General features: G+C 39.3%; 1 protein-coding gene across 3 annotated transcripts in view; it reads left to right on the plus strand.

The window, feature by feature from the left end:
* Positions 1 to 19,173, plus strand: part of UROS (uroporphyrinogen III synthase) — a 582,635-nt gene that overhangs the window by 198,581 nt on the left and 364,881 nt on the right. For all 3 annotated transcript variants that reach the window (XM_044056186.1, XM_044056187.1, XM_044056188.1), the window contains one exon: positions 6,636 to 6,732. In XM_044056186.1, the coding sequence (XP_043912121.1) occupies positions 6,636 to 6,732 (97 nt within the window). The remainder of the gene's footprint in view (positions 1 to 6,635; positions 6,733 to 19,173) is intronic.

The raw sequence follows: 19,173 nt of genomic DNA on the forward strand, positions 1-19,173 counted from the left end.
TTTATTACAACCAGCACAGCTGAATGCCATCTGTCAAGACTCTTCCTCACAAATAACATTTCATTGACCTAGTGGTCTATTTTTTGTTGCCGGAGAGCATCATCTTTTCTGGTTTGTTTAGTCAGTTTTCTTCTTGACAAACAATAAGCATATTGTTCACCTATGTGCTGTTAGTGTTGCCGTATTTTGGGTAGTGCTAATAAATGTACACACACATACATTTATATTTATAAAATGAGAAACAAGAAAAGTGCAAAGATCCTGATGCTGAAGTCCCATTCTGTTATTTACCCAGTAACACTTTTTTATCCTTTGATTACACGGCTTAAACGGGCTCTAATTTGGTGATGATATGTGGAAGTATGACAGACAATACTCCATACCATTTTTAATTAAAATTTCCACCTGTCTGTCAGGATTTTGTATGGATCCAAATTTGACTTTAAATGTTTTTTCCACTGAGAGCCTTTATACCAAAGTGATTTTTAATACTGTAAAACTTCATTTTGTGATTTTATATTTGACAAGTTCATTGTTAGTGTTTTAACAGTAAACTGTTTTGATACATTCAGGAGCAAACCTTGGCCAGTTGTTAGGGTAGCTATATTTCGGTGGGTGGAATTGAGCAGCTTCATTGCTTGGAGGCCCACCCAAAGTGGAGGGTTGAATTCATGCCTAGTTATGGCCCTGGTGTTGACTAGGATGGGGGGACAGTCTAACTCAGTCAGGCAGAATGGTGTTATTTTATTCTAACCCCTCCTGAATTTTAGAAATAGTAACTTCGCACCAGTTGTGAGACTTATTTAAATGTGGTATCCATGCCTAAGTATACTTGACCTAACCGTAGTGTATTAAAAAGTTAGGTAAGTACCAGATGCATCTTAATGTTTTTTTCCTTGCCTTGCTTCTGAGCACAACATGAAAGATGGATGATTGATGGCACCAAAAACAAAAGTCATAAATAATTACGTAGTTAGTTAATTTAACAAACTGTTATGATGTAGAGAGTACCAGCAGGGACATAGGTGGGATCCCAGGGGTGTATTTTCTGTTTCCCATCCAGTCATCCAGGTTCCTCTTAAAGAGGGGCTAGTATTCTGCTTGACATGGAGAGGGAGTCTATTCCACAGAAGGGGGAGTCTTTGAGACACAAATCTATCCCACCAACAAGTTTTATTAATGTCACAGACCAGGTTGAGGCCTTGCATGCAGGTTGCATGAGTGGAGTTTGACTTATGAATATGCAGCAAATTTAAGCCGATAAGTCCATCAGATTTATTGTAAAGAAATGCAAGGCTAACTATGAACTTTGGTTGCATCTAGATCAAAAGACAACAGTAAGGCTTTCTCCAGTTGATTTGGAAGTTAAGAAGTGATTAATAATTCTGAGCTGAATTTATCTCTAATGCTGTCTCCTTTTCTCACTCCAAGTACATTGATAATCCTCTTGTGGACAGATTTTTTTTTCCAACTTAACCCTGCACACCCTCCCTTCTGTCCCCTGCAGTCCCTCTCATGCCTCCCCTCCTGTAATCAATTTGGACCAAGTCCTTTTGGCACTTTCCAAAATTTAAAAATGTTAACCTTCATAGGGTTTGCCAGTATCCCTGAATATCTGCTGAGAAACACTAAGTCCTAAAGTACTTAGCAAAACTCCTCGGTCATCTCTTCAGCTTGAATTTCTCTATGGGTAACATCACTGAGGTGTGGAGAACAGCTGTCAGTGTGTCCCTGCATAAAGGTGGTCCCTCTACTAATTCTGGGATTTAAAGGTGTTTGTCTCACCAATATTATTTGCAGGGCTGTGGAACATAATATAGATGCACTAAAACAATGACAGTGGTGACCTTATATCCTTGTATTCACATCAGTTTAGCTTTGTAAGAGGCAGATTATGTCTGGTTAAGTTATTCAGAAAGGTTACTGAGGCAATGAGTAAGAGACATGTAGTCCACAATACTTACCTGGACCTTGCCAAGGCCTCCAGCACTATCCCCTATGCCTGATAAGTCTAACTCAGAATCAACCAATACATTGTTTGTTTGTTTTGTTAATGTGTCTGTTTGTTTGTTTATTTATATTTACCAGAGTAGAGCACTGTTCAAATTGATTGATGCCCAAGTTAAATACAAAGTAACAAGACTAAATGTAGATTAAAGGTAGAGCCAAATTATACAGTATAGTGACATAACATAACATAAATAGATGTAAAATGTATATATACACAAATATATACAAGAAGGTTTAAAAAGTAAGCTCTGGAGTATGCAATGAATAATACAGATGTTATATGTGAGGTACATGAGGTCCAGCCAAAAGAATGAATGTGTTGTATACCAGTATGGAGGGACATTTTATCAGTGAGTAGAGTAGACATTGTACCATGCTAAGAGTTGCATTAGAAGAGCTAACAACAGTAGAGAATGGATAGGGAAGATGTGAAAGGAGTCTGTGTGAGCTTATATGTTGGAGATGTTAGACGAATAATCAGTCAAGTTTTTTCTGGGATGAATGTACTAATGCAACCAAGAGAGTTAGGTGACACGGCCTGTGCTCTGGCATGTGCACTTGTATTGTACAATTGGGCATTGTTTGAACTGATGTCTGAAATGATTATAGTCCCTGTTTTCAGTATCAGGTGGTAGTGATTTAACTATATTAGGGGCAAGAACAGAGAAGCTGTGGTCTGTGGAATTAAGTTTAGTGGATGGAGGTATGACAGTAGGACATTTAGTGGATTGGCTTCTTAGGTAGTAGTGTGGTTTGGATGTAGTTAATCTCATAGTTGGTGGAGGGCATGGCTTGGCATAGGAGTTTGAAGAGAATGGAGCCAAAAAGGGGGTTGGTTCTACCTTGAACAGGTATTCAACTTGCCTTTTCCAATGTGTTGCAGTGATGTTCACGCTGACAGGAGTTGGTGATGAAATGGCAGAGTTTATTAGAAAGCGATTGTAAGGTGGAAGTGTTTTTTGTAAGGCAATGTTGAATAAGGATAGACCATATTCTAGTTGTACAAGCAGGACACCTTTTCCCAAAGCTGCTGTGGCAGGTTGTGAGTGGAAATTAGATATCTTTTTGACGCAGATTAGGATGTAGTTGACTTTGGATCTTACTTTCTAAACATCGTCTTGGAATTTGAGAGATTGGTCAAGCCAAATGCCATGATATTGAAATGATATTGTGGATTCAGTTAGGTTGTTGTCTTTGATATGGAGAAGGGCTAGTGGCATTGGTGAATCTCTTTGTACCAAACAGCATGCACTTGGCTTAGTCTAGTCTGGTGGAGAGTTAACTGGCTCTCTTATAGAATCCATACTGTTAAGTTTGGAAGTACAGTATTTGCTCAAAACAAAAAAACTAATACCAAAGACATCCCACAGAGGTTTGTACTGGGTCCCCTCCTCTTTAGTATATACTTATCAGCATGAAAGCTGACTTCAGTGCACACCTCTCAGTTCCCAGAATTTCACAAAATGCCCAAATGTTTGCCTCATATTTTGGTCTGTCCCTCATAAAATGTTTGGTTTTCTGGCAAATCTGTCGAGGAATAAAGTCAGCCGTTAATAACAGACATTTGGGTTTCACACTTGTCCTTCAGAAAGTTTATAAGATACTGTTAAAAATATCCTTCTGTCTTGCACAATTAATCCTTTGAGGTATATCGGCAAGGCCCAAAGAAGTTATAGTCCCACTTTATTCATTATAGCACATTCTTTACTAAGCCCCTACACCAACATAAGAGACCAGCATTTCCTCACAAAGGGGTCTTGGTCCCCTTAGCTACTCTGCAGCAGTAAAAAACCTGTCCTACTTATTGTCGTACAGACTCCAGAGGGTTACATTTGCATAGTGTTCCATGCTCTGAATGACCCAGAACTCTCTGAACCCCATGACATAAATAGAACAGATGGTAAATCAAACATGTGATCTAGAGACCTAAACCAATACTACTACGTCAAAAGCACTAGATGGTGCAACAGGTATCTAACCCAACCTAGTCCCTATTTCTTTACATGTCAGAGACAGTGTACTTCCCTAGCAAGTCTTAAAAGCAGTCTGGATGACAGGATGGGTGAATGTGCATTTTCATCTAGGGCATATGAGGACAGTCCAATGGGAGACATTGCTGGTCTTCCAATACTAGGCGATGAGGTTTGGCTTCTCAGTGGTCACATTTGGCTGTAAGCATAGAAAAAACTATCTGGGCTGTACTTGCAAATCATCTTTTATGATGTGCACACTACTCTGGTCAACAAGCTTAATTAAATACAAATTTATGAAGTTATGAGATTTTGGTGTCCCATAGGAGATTCCTTTTGGCTAGGCTTATATAGGCTCTAGGGCCAATAGCCTAGCACTTACCTATGAACCTTACCATTATGTTGTTACAACTGAAGGCATTTTCGTTTCAGGGGATCCCTATGCCAATGTTGCATTTTGAGATATCATTTGGTTTATGTGAAAGGGATTACGTTGGAATGTCAAAGATGTGTCTGCACAGTGTGCCTAGCAGTCTGTGTTTACAGCACCCAGGGATGTATGTGTGAATATCGTACTACTGTTAGTGGTAATATTGTTTCATAACTAGTCTACAGGCAACATGCATATCTTTCAGTATCTGCAGCAACATTGATTGTAGGGCTGTCTATCAAAAGTGTGAGACCTGAAGGTGTTGAGCCCCAAAACTTCAAAATGTCAACTCTAATTTGAACAGAAAAGCATTGAATCCCAAAACTTTCTGTTATACCTTTCAATCATTTTACAAAGGGGATTTCAGCTCTTGCCACCCCAAAATTAGGAGCTGTGCCTACCCCATCCTTGCTGCATTTATATAGTACCTCTAAGAAGGCTATACATTGCAATAGGTGGAATACTAAAAGATACTGCAACCCTGAACTTGGTATATATTCCCCTCATGTACACTTGTAGTTCTGCAGTTCACTGAATTAGAATGTCAGCAGTTATTCTAATTGACCATTGTGTACATACATAATACACTTCTCTTTTTTTTTTGTAGACTTCTGTCCATGTTACTGTATTATTTCCTACAGAAGAAATACACTGATTTGCAGCATTGTTTCCAACCAGTTAGTTTTTAGTGATTGAATGTCTCTATTAAATGAGTAACCAGTTATTATACACTAATGGCTGAGTGCCATGTAAAAATGTGGACAACCAATGTGCCCGTTGTAAATCACGCATATACCAATAGAAAAAAGTCCGGCTGCTAACATACCACTGAGCTGAAAGACTTCTTTTGGCATATGCTACAGAGGGTAGAGAAATATACAAGAAAAATCAGGTACGTTCTGCAAAAGCATAGGCACCTCCCTGATTTTCCTTTTTATTTCTGCTCTGCCTCTCTTTAAATTTTGACAAGGTTTCATACCTCTCAGCTGTCTGGATCTTTGCAGAATGTCCAGATTTTTGCTTCATAGTTTTGATCTTTTCCTTATTAATAAAATAAAGTTTTCTGGTAAGCCATTGGGATGGAAATCATTAAGTAATGGTAGAGAATTGAAGTTAGGCTGTATAACCTTCTGAAAATGCATGCCAACACAAAATCTTTTGATCCAGTAACTTTCTAAGTTTATAAAAGCAATTCTTGGGCCTTTGCCCCCCCCCCCCCTTCTCCCCGTTATGTTTGGCTTTGTCCAGATTTGTTCGCTTTTCTCTGTTGCTGCTCTTGACCAGCACTGATGTACTGTGCAAGGATGGGACTGTGAATCTGCATATGCATGCCACAGTACATCAGAAAATGTGGAAGACACAGAGGAACACTACAACTCCATTATACAAATACATTATTTAAGAAAGATAAGCAGTTTCTTTCTTGTATATGTCATCATGTAATTGAGCAATAACCCATGACTGCGTGTGGGTAATGCTGGATTTCCCCGCGGCTGGCTTTGTTTGATCACTCGGGCTTCACCCTTACTGCTTAATTATAACTGTCTGTAAACTCTATTGTTGTTTGAAGTTGTTTCCATTAGATGTAAGAGTTCTGTGAGATGTTTACAAACCTTGGCAAAATGGTAAGTAAACCACATCAGATAAGTGCTTTATAGAATATTGTATGACATACAAACAAGCAATATTTTATTCATATATGAGATGTAGTGGTTGCTAGTGCATTACCAGTAAGCATGGCTAGCTAGCTATACAGTCATTTTATCATATGTCTCAGTAGCAAAACCTTTTGGCTTCCACTGTCTTAAAGACTAGACAGAGAGCCAAAGGAAGCAAAATTGAGCATATATTGCATAGGAGGGATATGCAGGAAGTAATACACACATGTTGCAGTATAAACCAGTGGAATGTATTTGGTTTTGATTCTGATTCTGTATTAATTCTGTTCCTAGTCAGCAAAGTAGACCTCATGCCTCCTGTTGTGTCCTGTGTAGCAGTGCATGATATGTAAAGACATGATTATAGTTAACAAAATACTGACATTTAAAGCTACTAAGTGAATCTGTATTAGAAAATATTTCAGAGAAATTAAAAAAATATATATATATAATTGTAATTCAAGTTGAAAAATGTGTGTGACCTTTGATTAACTGTTTCATTGTGAATAACAATACTGTTAATGAATGTCCATAACTTGCAGCACTTTTCTTCTTTTTGCCAAGCAGCTTTCTCATCATGAAAAATATGACGGTATTATTTTTACCAGTCCCAGAGCAGTAGAAGCTGTCCAGAGATCTATTGAAGAAAATAATATAACAGAAAGTAAGTAAATATTATAGTTCTAGATTTATATGCCAAGAATACAGTGAACACTGAGGTTGTCAAAGGGCAAAGATTACTTCTGTAAAATAGTTTTTACTGTGTAGATGCATTTTCTTTTCAAATACTTTCTTATTTATGTTAATGATCATTAATGAAGTAGTCCTACCAGTGATTTTGGTGAATTGTACAGGATAATGTTACAGCCATACAGTGTTAATAAGTTACAAATCTTACAGAACATGTTTAAATGTCTGCCTTACCTTTGGAAACATTTTTAAAATCAGTTGTCTCAAAGGAATGTGTATTTCACATCTATATACTGTTTAATTCTTAGAATAGATTCCTTCTAACTATTTAAATTAAAAAATGCTTATTTTAATGTGCTTGCTTGTCACTCTCTGCCACTGACATCATCATGCATAACAAATAAAGCAAGTAATTCAGACTGAACCAGAAAAAAGACACAAGCTGCTGCAAAGGAATGCCTAGAGCAATTCTTCTGTTACATCTTTTCTTAATGACAAAAACTGAAAAGAAGAAGAGCTGTTCCAGGTAATCTGCTGGAGCATTTTCTTTTATGATCCTTACTTTATAAAATGTATTTATTTTCTTTTATGGAAGGTTTTCAGCCCCTAGAAGAGCATCATCTGGTCATGCCCTTCACATCCACACATTAGGAAGGGCATGACCATCAAATGTAAAAAGCACAGATTTTTCAAATGTCATTTCTCAGTAAAAGTTGCAATTTAAGGGGAAATAAGAGCAGAATGACGACAAGAGTGGATGTTTCTAAACGGCTGAAAAAGAATCCATGTAGTACATTTTTTTATGACTTTGAACATTATCTTAATTTTTTAGTCAATGGAAAAAAAACTCAAACTAAAATTCTGTATATTATTGCCAGCTTACTGGAGGGCATTTATCTGCCACTGTTGTGTAGAGTTCAGAAACAGACTCGGGCTGCAGGTAGGGCTAGCTAGGAAGGGGACAGCTTGAAGCAACAAATGGCCAACCCTGCAGGACAATTTTTTGTGTATATATATATATATATATATATATATATCAGAAGAACTGTAGTTTTTTAAGTGACATTGCTGTGCTTTTATCAACTAGATTCTGTATGTAACTACTAAAAACCTTATTTGGAGTTTTAGAGGGTTTTTTTTCACCATTTTTGAACACAGTAAATGATCTCAAGCATATCTGCAGATGGTTGAATTCTTCCTGCTGTTGATGTTTGTGAGCTTTGTTCCATGCATGGAATAACGTTTAAAAGAACTGTAGAATCTGCAGAATATGTTGATGCATTGAGTGAACTATAACCTGATGTTATCAGTATTCATTTCATCCTCGAGTTGGTTTGAATCTAATCCATCAGATCCGACTTGGCCATTGCTAAAGCTTGCAGCCACCAGATCTCTTGATCTTCTCCCTTACCCACAGTGCACCTACCCAATTACCTCAGATCTCATTTGCCACTTCTAGCTATCGGACATGGTCTAGCAGTTTCTCTCAAGCTATATTAGATAAGCAAAGTTTTTTGTCCATATTTATTTCCATTTAGTAATCCTTTTAGTTTTAGCCTTAGTCTTTAGTTTTTTGTGCTTAGCATCTCTGCTGTTTTTCTTCCTTGCCCCTACAACTTCGTCATAAATTTTTAAATACCATTGTTGGTATCGCCTTGCCTGCTTTTCCTTTCTGGTGTCTTTAGAGTGTTGTAACTTTTCCCTTTTGCTACTGCTGCTGTTTTTTCCTTTTCATTTCCTTCTCGTACTTGGTACTCTTAGATACTATCATTAGTATCTCCCTTCCCTTACGACCTGGTCATATTTCTTCATACTATTGGTGGTATTCCTCTGTTTCTTCTTTCTTTCTTTTTTTTTTTTTTTTAAAACAAGAAGAGAGGTTACCTTTTCTATTTTGGATTGCCTTTCTATGAGAATTTTTACTTTTTACTTGTTGCCATTATTTGACTTAGATATTGCATGGTGACTGACAAACCTGTGGGTTTCAAGAAATGCTGCAAATGTGGGAGTAAGTTGCCCCCTCTCAGATGCACACACAGATTGTGTGTACTGCTTGGATCCGTTACAATTACAGGAAGACTGCTCCATTTGCCAAAGATTTAATCCGAGCTTTAACAGAGCGTAAAAACATATTGATATTAAAAGGTTTCCTCCCTTCCTCTTTTGCGGAAGCCATATCCCAATTGCCAAAGTCGAAGCCTTCCCCTCGTCAAAATCTTCCTCAGACTCTTCCCGGAAAAGAAGTGCTAAACATATGGTCTCAACCCTGGATCAGAAAAAGATAAGAATTCAGAATGCAACTGCTCCTTTGGATCCTGCTACATCCAAATCAACCATTACAGATCAAGTACAATCTAGGTTGGATCAGAAGGAAAAATCATTGGATCAGACAGAAACTTCAGAGAGTCTACATTGTCCTCATACCAGATATTCATCATCAGTTGACCCAGTTTCTGACAAGCTTCCATCACCTTTTTTGCAGAGACCAGTATCTCCCTCCATTTACTCTACTCGTTCTTCCAGAAGTCTCACAGAAGACATGGAGAGAGTGTTGAGGAAGATCCTCTCAACACAGGGGCATATTGGTTTTCCCTCAGCACCTACCCTCTGGGTCAGATTAACTGACCTTCCACCACACCACCCCTGAAAGTTCCTCCTGTAACACCATCCGTTGCCTTGGAGCCTCAGATCTGTGGACCCCTCCATATCTTCAGATCTGACATCTTCTCTGAGACCTCTGATCCTTTTGGATCCAGAAGGCTGTCCGAGCTGAAGTCTGCATGCTGAGTCCAGGATACAGCATTCAACTCCAAAGTTTTCAAAGCCATCTCTGCTCCTCGGCATCTTGGAACTAGACAGTTCAACTCCTGCTTCCTCCTTGGGGGCAGGGCCAGCAGATAGGAGACGGGTGATGATACTGAAATCTGCTTTCTTGGATCAAGGCTTCTCTCTAGCTCCTGTGAGCTCTGCCTTGGAGGCTGTGAAGAGAGTGTTCACTGGCTGTACAGTCCTGCTAGAACCTTCCCCCTCGGATCCTACATATTTCACCATGATGCCTCAGTGCCTGGAGCCTCAACAGCTTTCTCCAGGAGGACATTCTGTACCAAAACCTCAGGTTCCCTTCCAGGGAATTTTGATTTCCTGTTCCGAGCCAACCCCAGAACATCCCACTGACTGTACTCTACTATCCTCAACTACAGACATATTCAATTAAAATTTATTCTGTTCTACCTTTCTTACCCAACTACACCTGAAACTGTACATACTCAATACATGTGCCTTATAATGTTGCTGTTTGCTACTTGTGTTTTCTCGTGTATGTGTCAGTACAGTCTATTTTTTTTTTTTAGATATTTATGGAACCTCTAACTGGACTGGCTTAACCTATTAATGTGTGCCTTTCATTGTATTTCTTTTACTACTTGAGTTTTGGATAATGCATTTCAATTTATTAACTGTGTTCTGTATAACCATATACTTTCATACAAACTGCCTTTGTGGAGCTTTTCTCCCTGGGCCTCCATTGAAAATGGGCTCTCCTTGGTCCAGTGAACTTTTTTGGTTTAAAAACAATGCCAGTAAATAAGTGTCCCGGTAGAGGGCATGGAAAATGAAGCACCTAGACTCCCCACAAGAGTCAGTCACTGAAGACACAGATTTCGATGAGGGCAAGGGGCCCCCACGGTCACCTCCTGAAGATGTTCCCTTTGGAGACATCCTAGAAATCCTTAAACAGAGAGGTGGCTGGTGTCAGAAGAATCCATTTTCCTAGAGGCTTTTGGTACAGGACCCTCTACTTCCTGGGTGACTTCGCACGCCGAGAGTTCATTGACATGATCTCTAGGTAGGCGTGGAAGGAGCCTGACTGCATAGAACCCATACCTCCAAGAGCAGACAGGATAATGGCACCAGTTGCAGACAGTTTTTGGGGGAAAGGGGTTCTAGTTGATGCCATGGTCATTGCGGCGGCCACAAAGAAGAAACTAGTTGATGAGAGTTCCACTGTCCATCCCCCCAACAGGGGGAGATGGACAGACTGGGGAAGGATGTCTTTGCTTTAGTGACCTTTGCCATGCGGTTGCTGAGCTATTTGGCACACTTTATTAGTCTTCAGAGAGATTTGACCAAGGAATTATCAAATACTCTCTCAGGAACCATGTCTGCAGAGGTTCAAGATTCGGTAACTTCTCAGTTATCAACCCTACAGTCAATATCCAATAGTGCCATAAGGTTAGTTTCCAACATCGTGGAAAGGACCTCAAGAGCTGCGGGTTCAGGGATTTCCATGAGGAGGCATGCCTGGATGCATTGTGCAATTTTACGGAGCCATTTAAGTCCAATTTTGTCAGTGCTCCCTTTGACAGAACTACTCTTTTTGGCCCTAAGGTGAAAGAAAAACTGTCCAGGTGTGAGAGGGATGGAAAGTCTTTGTCTGCCATGGGCATATGTTTTTTGGCTCCCCAAAGATCCTACTCCAGGAATTAGCGGAGTGGCCGGAAAATGTGGTTCAAAAAGTCCCATGGTCCTTTTCATAACACACGTGGAGCAAGTGACCCCAGGGTCAGAGGGGGGAATGTCATTGCCCTCGTGGCAGAGGTGACCTGCAAAACCAGGTTTCATGACAATCTTTCTTTGATAAACCCTACCAGCACTCCTGAACAGAGACCTGACTATCCACCTCTGGAGACAGTCGGGGGACATTTATCCCTGCACCGGAGAGCCTGGTTAGACTTAGAAAAAGATACTTGGGTGCATGGATTATATCCAGAGGTTATATATAATACCATTTTCCCTACCACCACCAATTCTAAGTAAATTCTCTGATGTTCCACCCAGTCAGAGGGATCAAGCAGCAATTTAGATTCAAAAGCTGCTAGAAAAAAAAAAGTAATTCAAGAGGTCCCACCAGACCAGATAGGATCTGGAACTTATTCCATGTTCTTTTTAGTGCCAGAGAAAACAGGGGATGAGAGACCAATTCTGGATCTCAAAAATCTAAACAAATTTGTTCATCATACCAAGTTCCAGATGGTCAGGGTTCAGTCCATTCTCCCTTTTCTGGGCTTGATAGATCTTCAGAATGCCTATTATCACATAAAAATCAACAGGTGTTCCAGAAAGTAACTACACTTCCAACTGGGAGCCAGTCACTACCAATTCAGAGTACTGTCCTTTCGACTCACCACAGCCCCCAGGGTGTTCACCAAATGCATGGCAGTAGTAGCTCTTACCTCAGACTGCAGGGATTCCAGGTGTTTCTGTACCTGGATGATTGGCTCATTACTGCTCTGACCAGGCATCAATTCACACATGCAAGAGATCAGGTTCTCCACACCTTTGCTTTTCTAGGAATAACCATAAACTACAGCAAATCACAACTTCAACCATCTCAGACATTGGAATTTATAGGGGCGCTACTCAACACAAAGATTGCCATTGCTTTCCTTCCACACCATTAAGTTCAAACAATAAAGTCACCGGTGAAGAAGGTTGTAGAGAACACATCTATCTCAGCTAGCACAGTTCTCCAAACTCTAGGCCTCACGGAGGCAGCGAGAACCTTAATTCTCTTGGCCAGGTTGAGAGGGTGGCCTGATGGTTAAGGTGTTTGCCTTACAAACACAAGGTGCGGGGTTTGAGTCTCACAAGGGATAATTGGCTAGGCTTAAAATGTCTCGCAAGGGCAGTTAGCTTAGTACTAATCTATGAACCTATGAACATGCGGATCCTCCAGTGGAGATGTTGGGTACTCAGTGATCAGTCTTCCAACACTCAGTGTTGTATCAGATACAAATTACCAACACTTACAAAAGAGATCTCTACTGGTGGCTCCTGTCTTATCAACTGCTCCTTGGCTTTCCCTTCATTCCCCAACAGCCCAAGGCCATAGTGACCATGGATGCTCCCCAGATAAGGTGGGGGGCATTATCTGGGGATGACAGTTCAGGGTACTTGCTCCCCCAAAGTGGCCAATTTGCATATAAATGTCCTAGAGATGAGAGCAGTGCTTTTTGCGTTGCGAGCTTTTCAAGATGTTCTTCCCTCTTGGATGACTGCAATTCAAATGGATAACATGTCAGTCCTCTAGTACATCAACAAACAAGGGGGAACCAAATCTTACCATTCTGTCGAAGTGCTCAGGGTCTGGCAGTGGACGATCTCTCCCGACTGCTTTCTTTTAGTGACGCACATTCTGGGAAGATCCAACATGATTGCTGACAAATTGAGTAGGTGCATTCTTCTTCCTCATGAGTGGTCCTTGAATAAGAAAATGGCGGATGAGATTTTCCATCAGTGGATTCAGCCGTGCTGCAATCTTTTTGCCTCTTCCCTAAACAACAAGTGCAACAACTATTTTCCCCTAAATCCCCCACCAAGGCAGTCACTGAAGGATGTTGTACTTCATGATTGTCCCCCCAGCCTCCTTTATGCCTTCCCACCAACCCCATTGATTCCAAAATTTTTGCAGAAAGCTGCCAGGTCAAAGAGCCTCCTATTGGCCTGAAAAATTTGGTTTTGTTTCCTATGGCCTCACATGGTTCAACCACCATGGAACCTAGATCAGAGGGCATGTCTCACCCAGATATACCAAACCTCAAGCTGACTGCTTGGCTTTTCCAGTTCCCTTAGTAGCCAGACAATCTGTGCTCTCCTCACCTATCTGATGTATAATTTTGTCTTCCCATATGTCCTCAACAAGGAAAACATATTCAAGTAAGGGGAAAAGGTTTGTTGTATGCGCTCAGCAACATAATCTTGACCCCTTTTCAGCTCTCATTAATCACATTTTAAATTTCCTTTCTCATCTTTTTTAAAATTGTGCTAGTACCGCAACTGTTAGAGTACAGCTAGCAGCAATTTCTAATGACCATACAGGATTGAACGGCGCATCGATAGCATCTCACAAATTGAGCAAGGCCTTCATAAAAGGGACACTTCTTCTAAAGCCTCCTTTTAAAGACCCTACACCTCCATGGGACTTGAATTTAATGCTTCAGTCTCTGACACAACCTCGAACCAGTAGCTACATGCAACCTTAAATAACTTTCATGGAAAACAATTTTCTTGGTTGCCATTACTTCGCAAAAAGAATTTCTGAGATCCAAGCACTATCTTCTAAACCTCCTTACTTGGTTTTCTACAAAGATAGAGTGACCGTACATACCAACCCATCCTTTCTTCCAAAGGTGATGTCAGAATCCAACGTCAGTAGCACTATCAGTTTGCCAGTGTTTTTCCTAAATTTACCAACAAAGTAGAATATTTTTTACATTTACTGGAGGTTCATAGACAATTGTGATTCTGTCTGCATAGAACAGAAAAAAATCAGGAAAGCAAGCCAAATATTTATCTCCTCTGGACCAAAATTGGGAAAATCAGTTTCCAAAGTTACCCTATTAAATTGCATCTCCTTTGTCTATGCCACATTGGGCATTCCCTTGCACATCCATTGAAAGCACACTCCACTAGATTTGTGGCTACTTCCAAGGTTTTTCTGTTAAGAATGTCTATGGACAATATTTGTGCAGCAGTAACTTGGACTATTCATCATACCTTTATCATTCATTACAAGTTGGATGTGGTCTCCAGAGGTAGGGCATCATTTGGTTCTATGGTGCTTAGGAATATCCTTCCTTCAGTCCACCCTGGATACAAGTAGCTAGGGACACTGTCCCACTTGTTGAGGATAGAATGAAGATTAACATAATCAGATAAAGAAGTTATGTACTCACCATAACGTTCCATCTGTTTTGTCAATCTTCATTCTTCCTCAACTCCCCTCCCACCAATCCCCTTTCTGAGTTTCTGGAGGAACGAATATCTACATGATCTGTAAATATGTATGTTTTATATGGATATACGACTCTGGATATGGCTTTCCATAATTCTCTTAATCTTCCTATGCTAATGTAGCAGCAAACAAGATCTGAGGTAATTGTGTAGATGCATTGTGGGTAAGGGAGAAGCTCAAGAGATCTGGTGGCTGCGAGCTTTAGCATTGGCTGAGTCGAATCCAGTGGATCAGATCGGAACCCACTCATTGAGGAAGAATGAAGTTAGGCAACACAGAGCATTATGGTAAGTACATAACTTATTTTTCTCTTCTACTCTTACTAATGAGGTTGTTAATGTTGGCATGTAAATAAATGCTAACGCAGTGCAAATTATTTTAATTGGTAAGATTAATCTGAATACTTTGTATGTAATAGTCAGAGATCAGTGGAAAGCTAAGTTTGTAGTGAAAATTTTCATATTAATTATTTAAAATGAAGAACTTATCACGGTGACCAAGTGAAATGAGGTGATGAGCTGTGATTACAATGTGTCTGCTACGGCTTGTCAACACATTTGGGCTTGCATCACAGTAGCTGAGCTACATCTCATAAATGTGAGGTCAAGCACATGCATTTTGTAATGTATGCATTTGAGCTTCTCACTTTATAAGTGAGACATGGACAAAAACATTTCTGTAGAGGAATCTCCCATAATCTCGGACAGTGCAGTGGTGCAGCGGGTTGCATTGTCGCCTCACAGTAAGAGGGTTTCTGGTTCAATTCTTGGCTGGGGTGTCTTCTGTGCAGAGTCTGCATGTACTCCCTGCATTTGTATAGATTTCCTCCCACTTTACAAAGGCATGGGTCTGGAGCATTCTCCCTGGACCTCCGCTGAAAATTGGCTCGTTCCAAGACTTTCCTGTTAAACAAATGTTAAATAAATAAATAATACCCCCTTACTTTATTATTCCCACTCTGAAGTGTTTGAAATCACTGACAAGTAATATAATACATATCTTGCTTTTTCTCGGAAGTGCTGCAACAGTAGATCACTCACCTAACACTAGAACATACGCATTATGTTTTTGCTGCAGTGTGAAAAGAACAATATAACATGAGCAGCTGCCATCTAAAGCTATTGTGCTTTAGTAACTGTAACTTTTAACTCTAATAATATGAGCAAGTGGTTATAAGTTGAATGTAATAAACAGTAGTTTATGTTGTCATGTTCCAGCATCCCTTAAATGGAAAGGTTTGGACCATACTTTTGTTTTGTAGTCATTACTCTTTCTCTGTTTGCACTAGTATCTTTAACTTATGTAATGTAATTGAAGCCACCCCTCCCCAATAAGATCCCCTTGCTTAACGTTTAATAAGCAATTTTTAGTACCGATGAATACAGGTGGGATTTGCTGATATTAGTTAAGTGCCACTGTTATTCTTTACGGCCACAGTCTGGGCATCAGCTGTATTCTTAAAAGTTTTAGTAATGCATGGAATATTAAATGCCAGGCTCATGTTTATTACACCATGGTATCTGGCTGATGGGTTAGAAAATTAAGCCACTGGTATGTCATTTTGTCTATTAAGTTATTAAGTATTAGTATTATTTTTTTCTGTTTAAATTGTGTCTTCTGTCATTAAAGTATATTGAGTGAAATTTTCTCTTATACTGTAAAATGATGCACTCTCAAAAGAACTGAGAAGTTTGTTCATATTAAGTGAAATATGTGGCACACTTAATTGTAAATAAATCACTTGCTATTATAATTAGTTGGCTAATTCATGTTATACCAACACCTAAAACACAGCAGTTAATTTGCCTGATACTATGAATATGGTAAGGATAGCCTAGAGCATAGAGCAAGGCAGCATAAAATATAACCAATCCAATATCAAGTTCTTCCGTATAGTGAGAAATCATTTCAAGGTTTGTACGGAAATTAGTTAAAATACAATAATATGCCTACGTAACTTAAACTTTTTCAACATAACTGGATATATGGATATGAGTTGTTGTTTTTTTTTTTTTTTTGGTGGTGGTACTCACTAGATCCATGAGATCTGCTGATTATTTGAACAAATGGGAGTTTTCTATTTGTTCAAAGAAAGGTATGGAATGTAAACCTATTTGGGAACACAGCCCTTATCATTTCATAGATGTAATCTTAAGCATACCTATAAAAAGCCAAACCTTAGTGTTTCAAGGTACAAGACATGCTGGTAAGCTTTCATAAGGTAGATCGCTATTGGTCCTTAGCAATCAAATTATATTTACATAGTAAATGAGATCAGTGTTTTACCCCAGTGAAGAAAAATCAAATAAAAACATAAACAGGTACATTAAGGAAGCTGAGCTTTTTTAGTCTGAAACATTCCCTGACTGCTTTATAATATGTCTATTTTACTCTGACATAAACAGCAGTATCTAATGCGGAACGATTTTATTTAAGTAATTCTGATTTGTCTTATGCAATTTTGCTGTGAGTTATATGACCGTGTGGTGTTCTAGTAGGACTCTATCAGATGTACATGATTCAGAGCCACCTTATGGTAAGACAAAAAGGGAAAGGCAGTTAATAAAATCAGTTGATAAAATGAAAAACTAATATCAGTGTGGGATACTGTGTGCCAGCACTTACTGTAGGCTAGAAAGTTGCCTAGGTAAAATAGATTTCAGTTATGACTATAATGCTTCCAATACAGTGGATATAAAATGTTTACACACCCCTGTTAAAATGCCAGGTATTTGTGATATAAAAAAATGAGACCGCAATAAATAATTTCAAAACTTTTCCCACCTTTAATGTGACTTGTAACATGTACAATTCAACTGAAAAACAAACAAATCTGTTAGGGGGAAAATATAAAAAATAAAAAACGTAAAATAGGCTGGTTGCATAAGTGTGCACACCCTTAAATTAATACTTTGCTGAAGCACTTTTTGATTTTATAACAGCATTCAGTCTTCTTGGGCAAAAGTCTATCAGCATGGCACATCTTGACTTGGCAATATTTTCCCACTGTTCTTTGTAAAGTGCTCCAAATCTGTCAGATTGTGAGGGCATCTCTTGTGCACAGCACTCTTCAGGTCACCCCACAGATTTTCTATTGGATTTAGGTCTGGGCTGTGGCTGGGCCATTCCAAAATTTAAATGTTCTTCTGGTGAAGCCATTCTTATGTTGATTTGGATGTAAGCTTCGGGTCATTGTCGTGTTGAAAGGTGAAATTCCTCTTCATCTTCAGCTTTCTAACAGACGCCTGAAGGTTTTGGGCCAAAAGTGACTGGTATTTGGAACTGTTCATAATTCTCTCCACCTTGACTAAAGCTCCATTTCTAGCTGTAGAAAAGCAACCCCAAAGCATGATACTGCCACCACCATGCTTCACCGTGGGAGTGGTGTTGTTTTGGTGATGTGAACTGTTGTTTGTGTGCCAAACGTACCTTTTGGAATTGCAGCCAAAAAGTTCAACCTTGGTCTTATCAGACCATAACACATTTTCCCACATGCTTTTGGGAGACTTGCTGTATTGTTATGCAAATTTTAGTCAGGCCTGGATGTTTTTCTGTGTAAGAAAAGACTTCTGTCTTGCAACCTTACCCCATAGCCCAGATGTATGGAGAATACGAGAGATTGTTGTCACATGTAGTGCACAGCCAGTACTTGCCAGAAATTCCTACAACTCCTTCAGTGTTGCTGTAGGTCTCTTGGCAGCCTCCCCTGACTAGTTTTCGTCTGGTCTCTTATTTTTGGAGGGACGTCCAGTTCTTTGCAATGTCACTGTTGTCCCATATTTTCTCCACTTTTTGATGACTGTCTTCACTGTGTTCCATGGTATATCCAATACTGTGAAATTTTTTTTGTACCCTTCTCCTGACTGATACCTTTCAATCTTTTTTGATTTCTCCAAGTCTTTTGAGTTTCTAATACCATGATGGGAATGGACCCCATTCCTAAGTTAGAGTATGATTAAAGTTCATGAAATTAGTATTATTTCACTCCTTGATGTTAGCCAAAAGTGCTCTTCGCAGTACCCACAATGTGCCCAGCAATGACTCCTTCTGCAATTCATACAGTGTTACATGAATTGGTAACGTATCTAAATATGATTGTAAATTCTTTTTTATAAGACCAGTTGCTCCTACTACTATTGGAACTGTATGGGTATCTTTCTTCCACATGGCTCTCGTTTCTGCGTACAGATCAAGGTATTTTATGACTTTGTCTCTCTCTGTACGCAAGACACTATAGTCACTAGGTGTGGCAATTTCAATGATCAATGCTACTTTTGTCTTCTTTTCTTGGATCACTATGTCCGTTTTTCTAGCATCTATTTTTTTGGACTGTTGGTATTGGGTGATGCCATGTGATGTAAACATCATTTTCTATGATTCTCTGTTGCTCATGTTTCCAATGTTTTTCAGCCACTTCGATACCATAATGTTTGCACAATCTCCAGTGTAACAATCTTGCCACATTATTATGCCTTTCAGTATACATTCCCTCTGCCATTAGAGCATCGCAACCAACAATAAGTTGTGTAACTGTTTCCAACTCAGTCCCACATTGGTTCTTCATTCAATAATGAGATCCATTTGATTTGCCCCTTAAAGGGTTTTTTTCCCTTTTTCGGGAAA

This window comes from Protopterus annectens, chromosome 14.part0, assembly GCF_019279795.1.
Source record: "Protopterus annectens isolate FY-2018-M chromosome 14.part0, PAN1.0, whole genome shotgun sequence".
Classification (NCBI taxonomy): Eukaryota; Metazoa; Chordata; order Ceratodontiformes; family Protopteridae; genus Protopterus; species Protopterus annectens.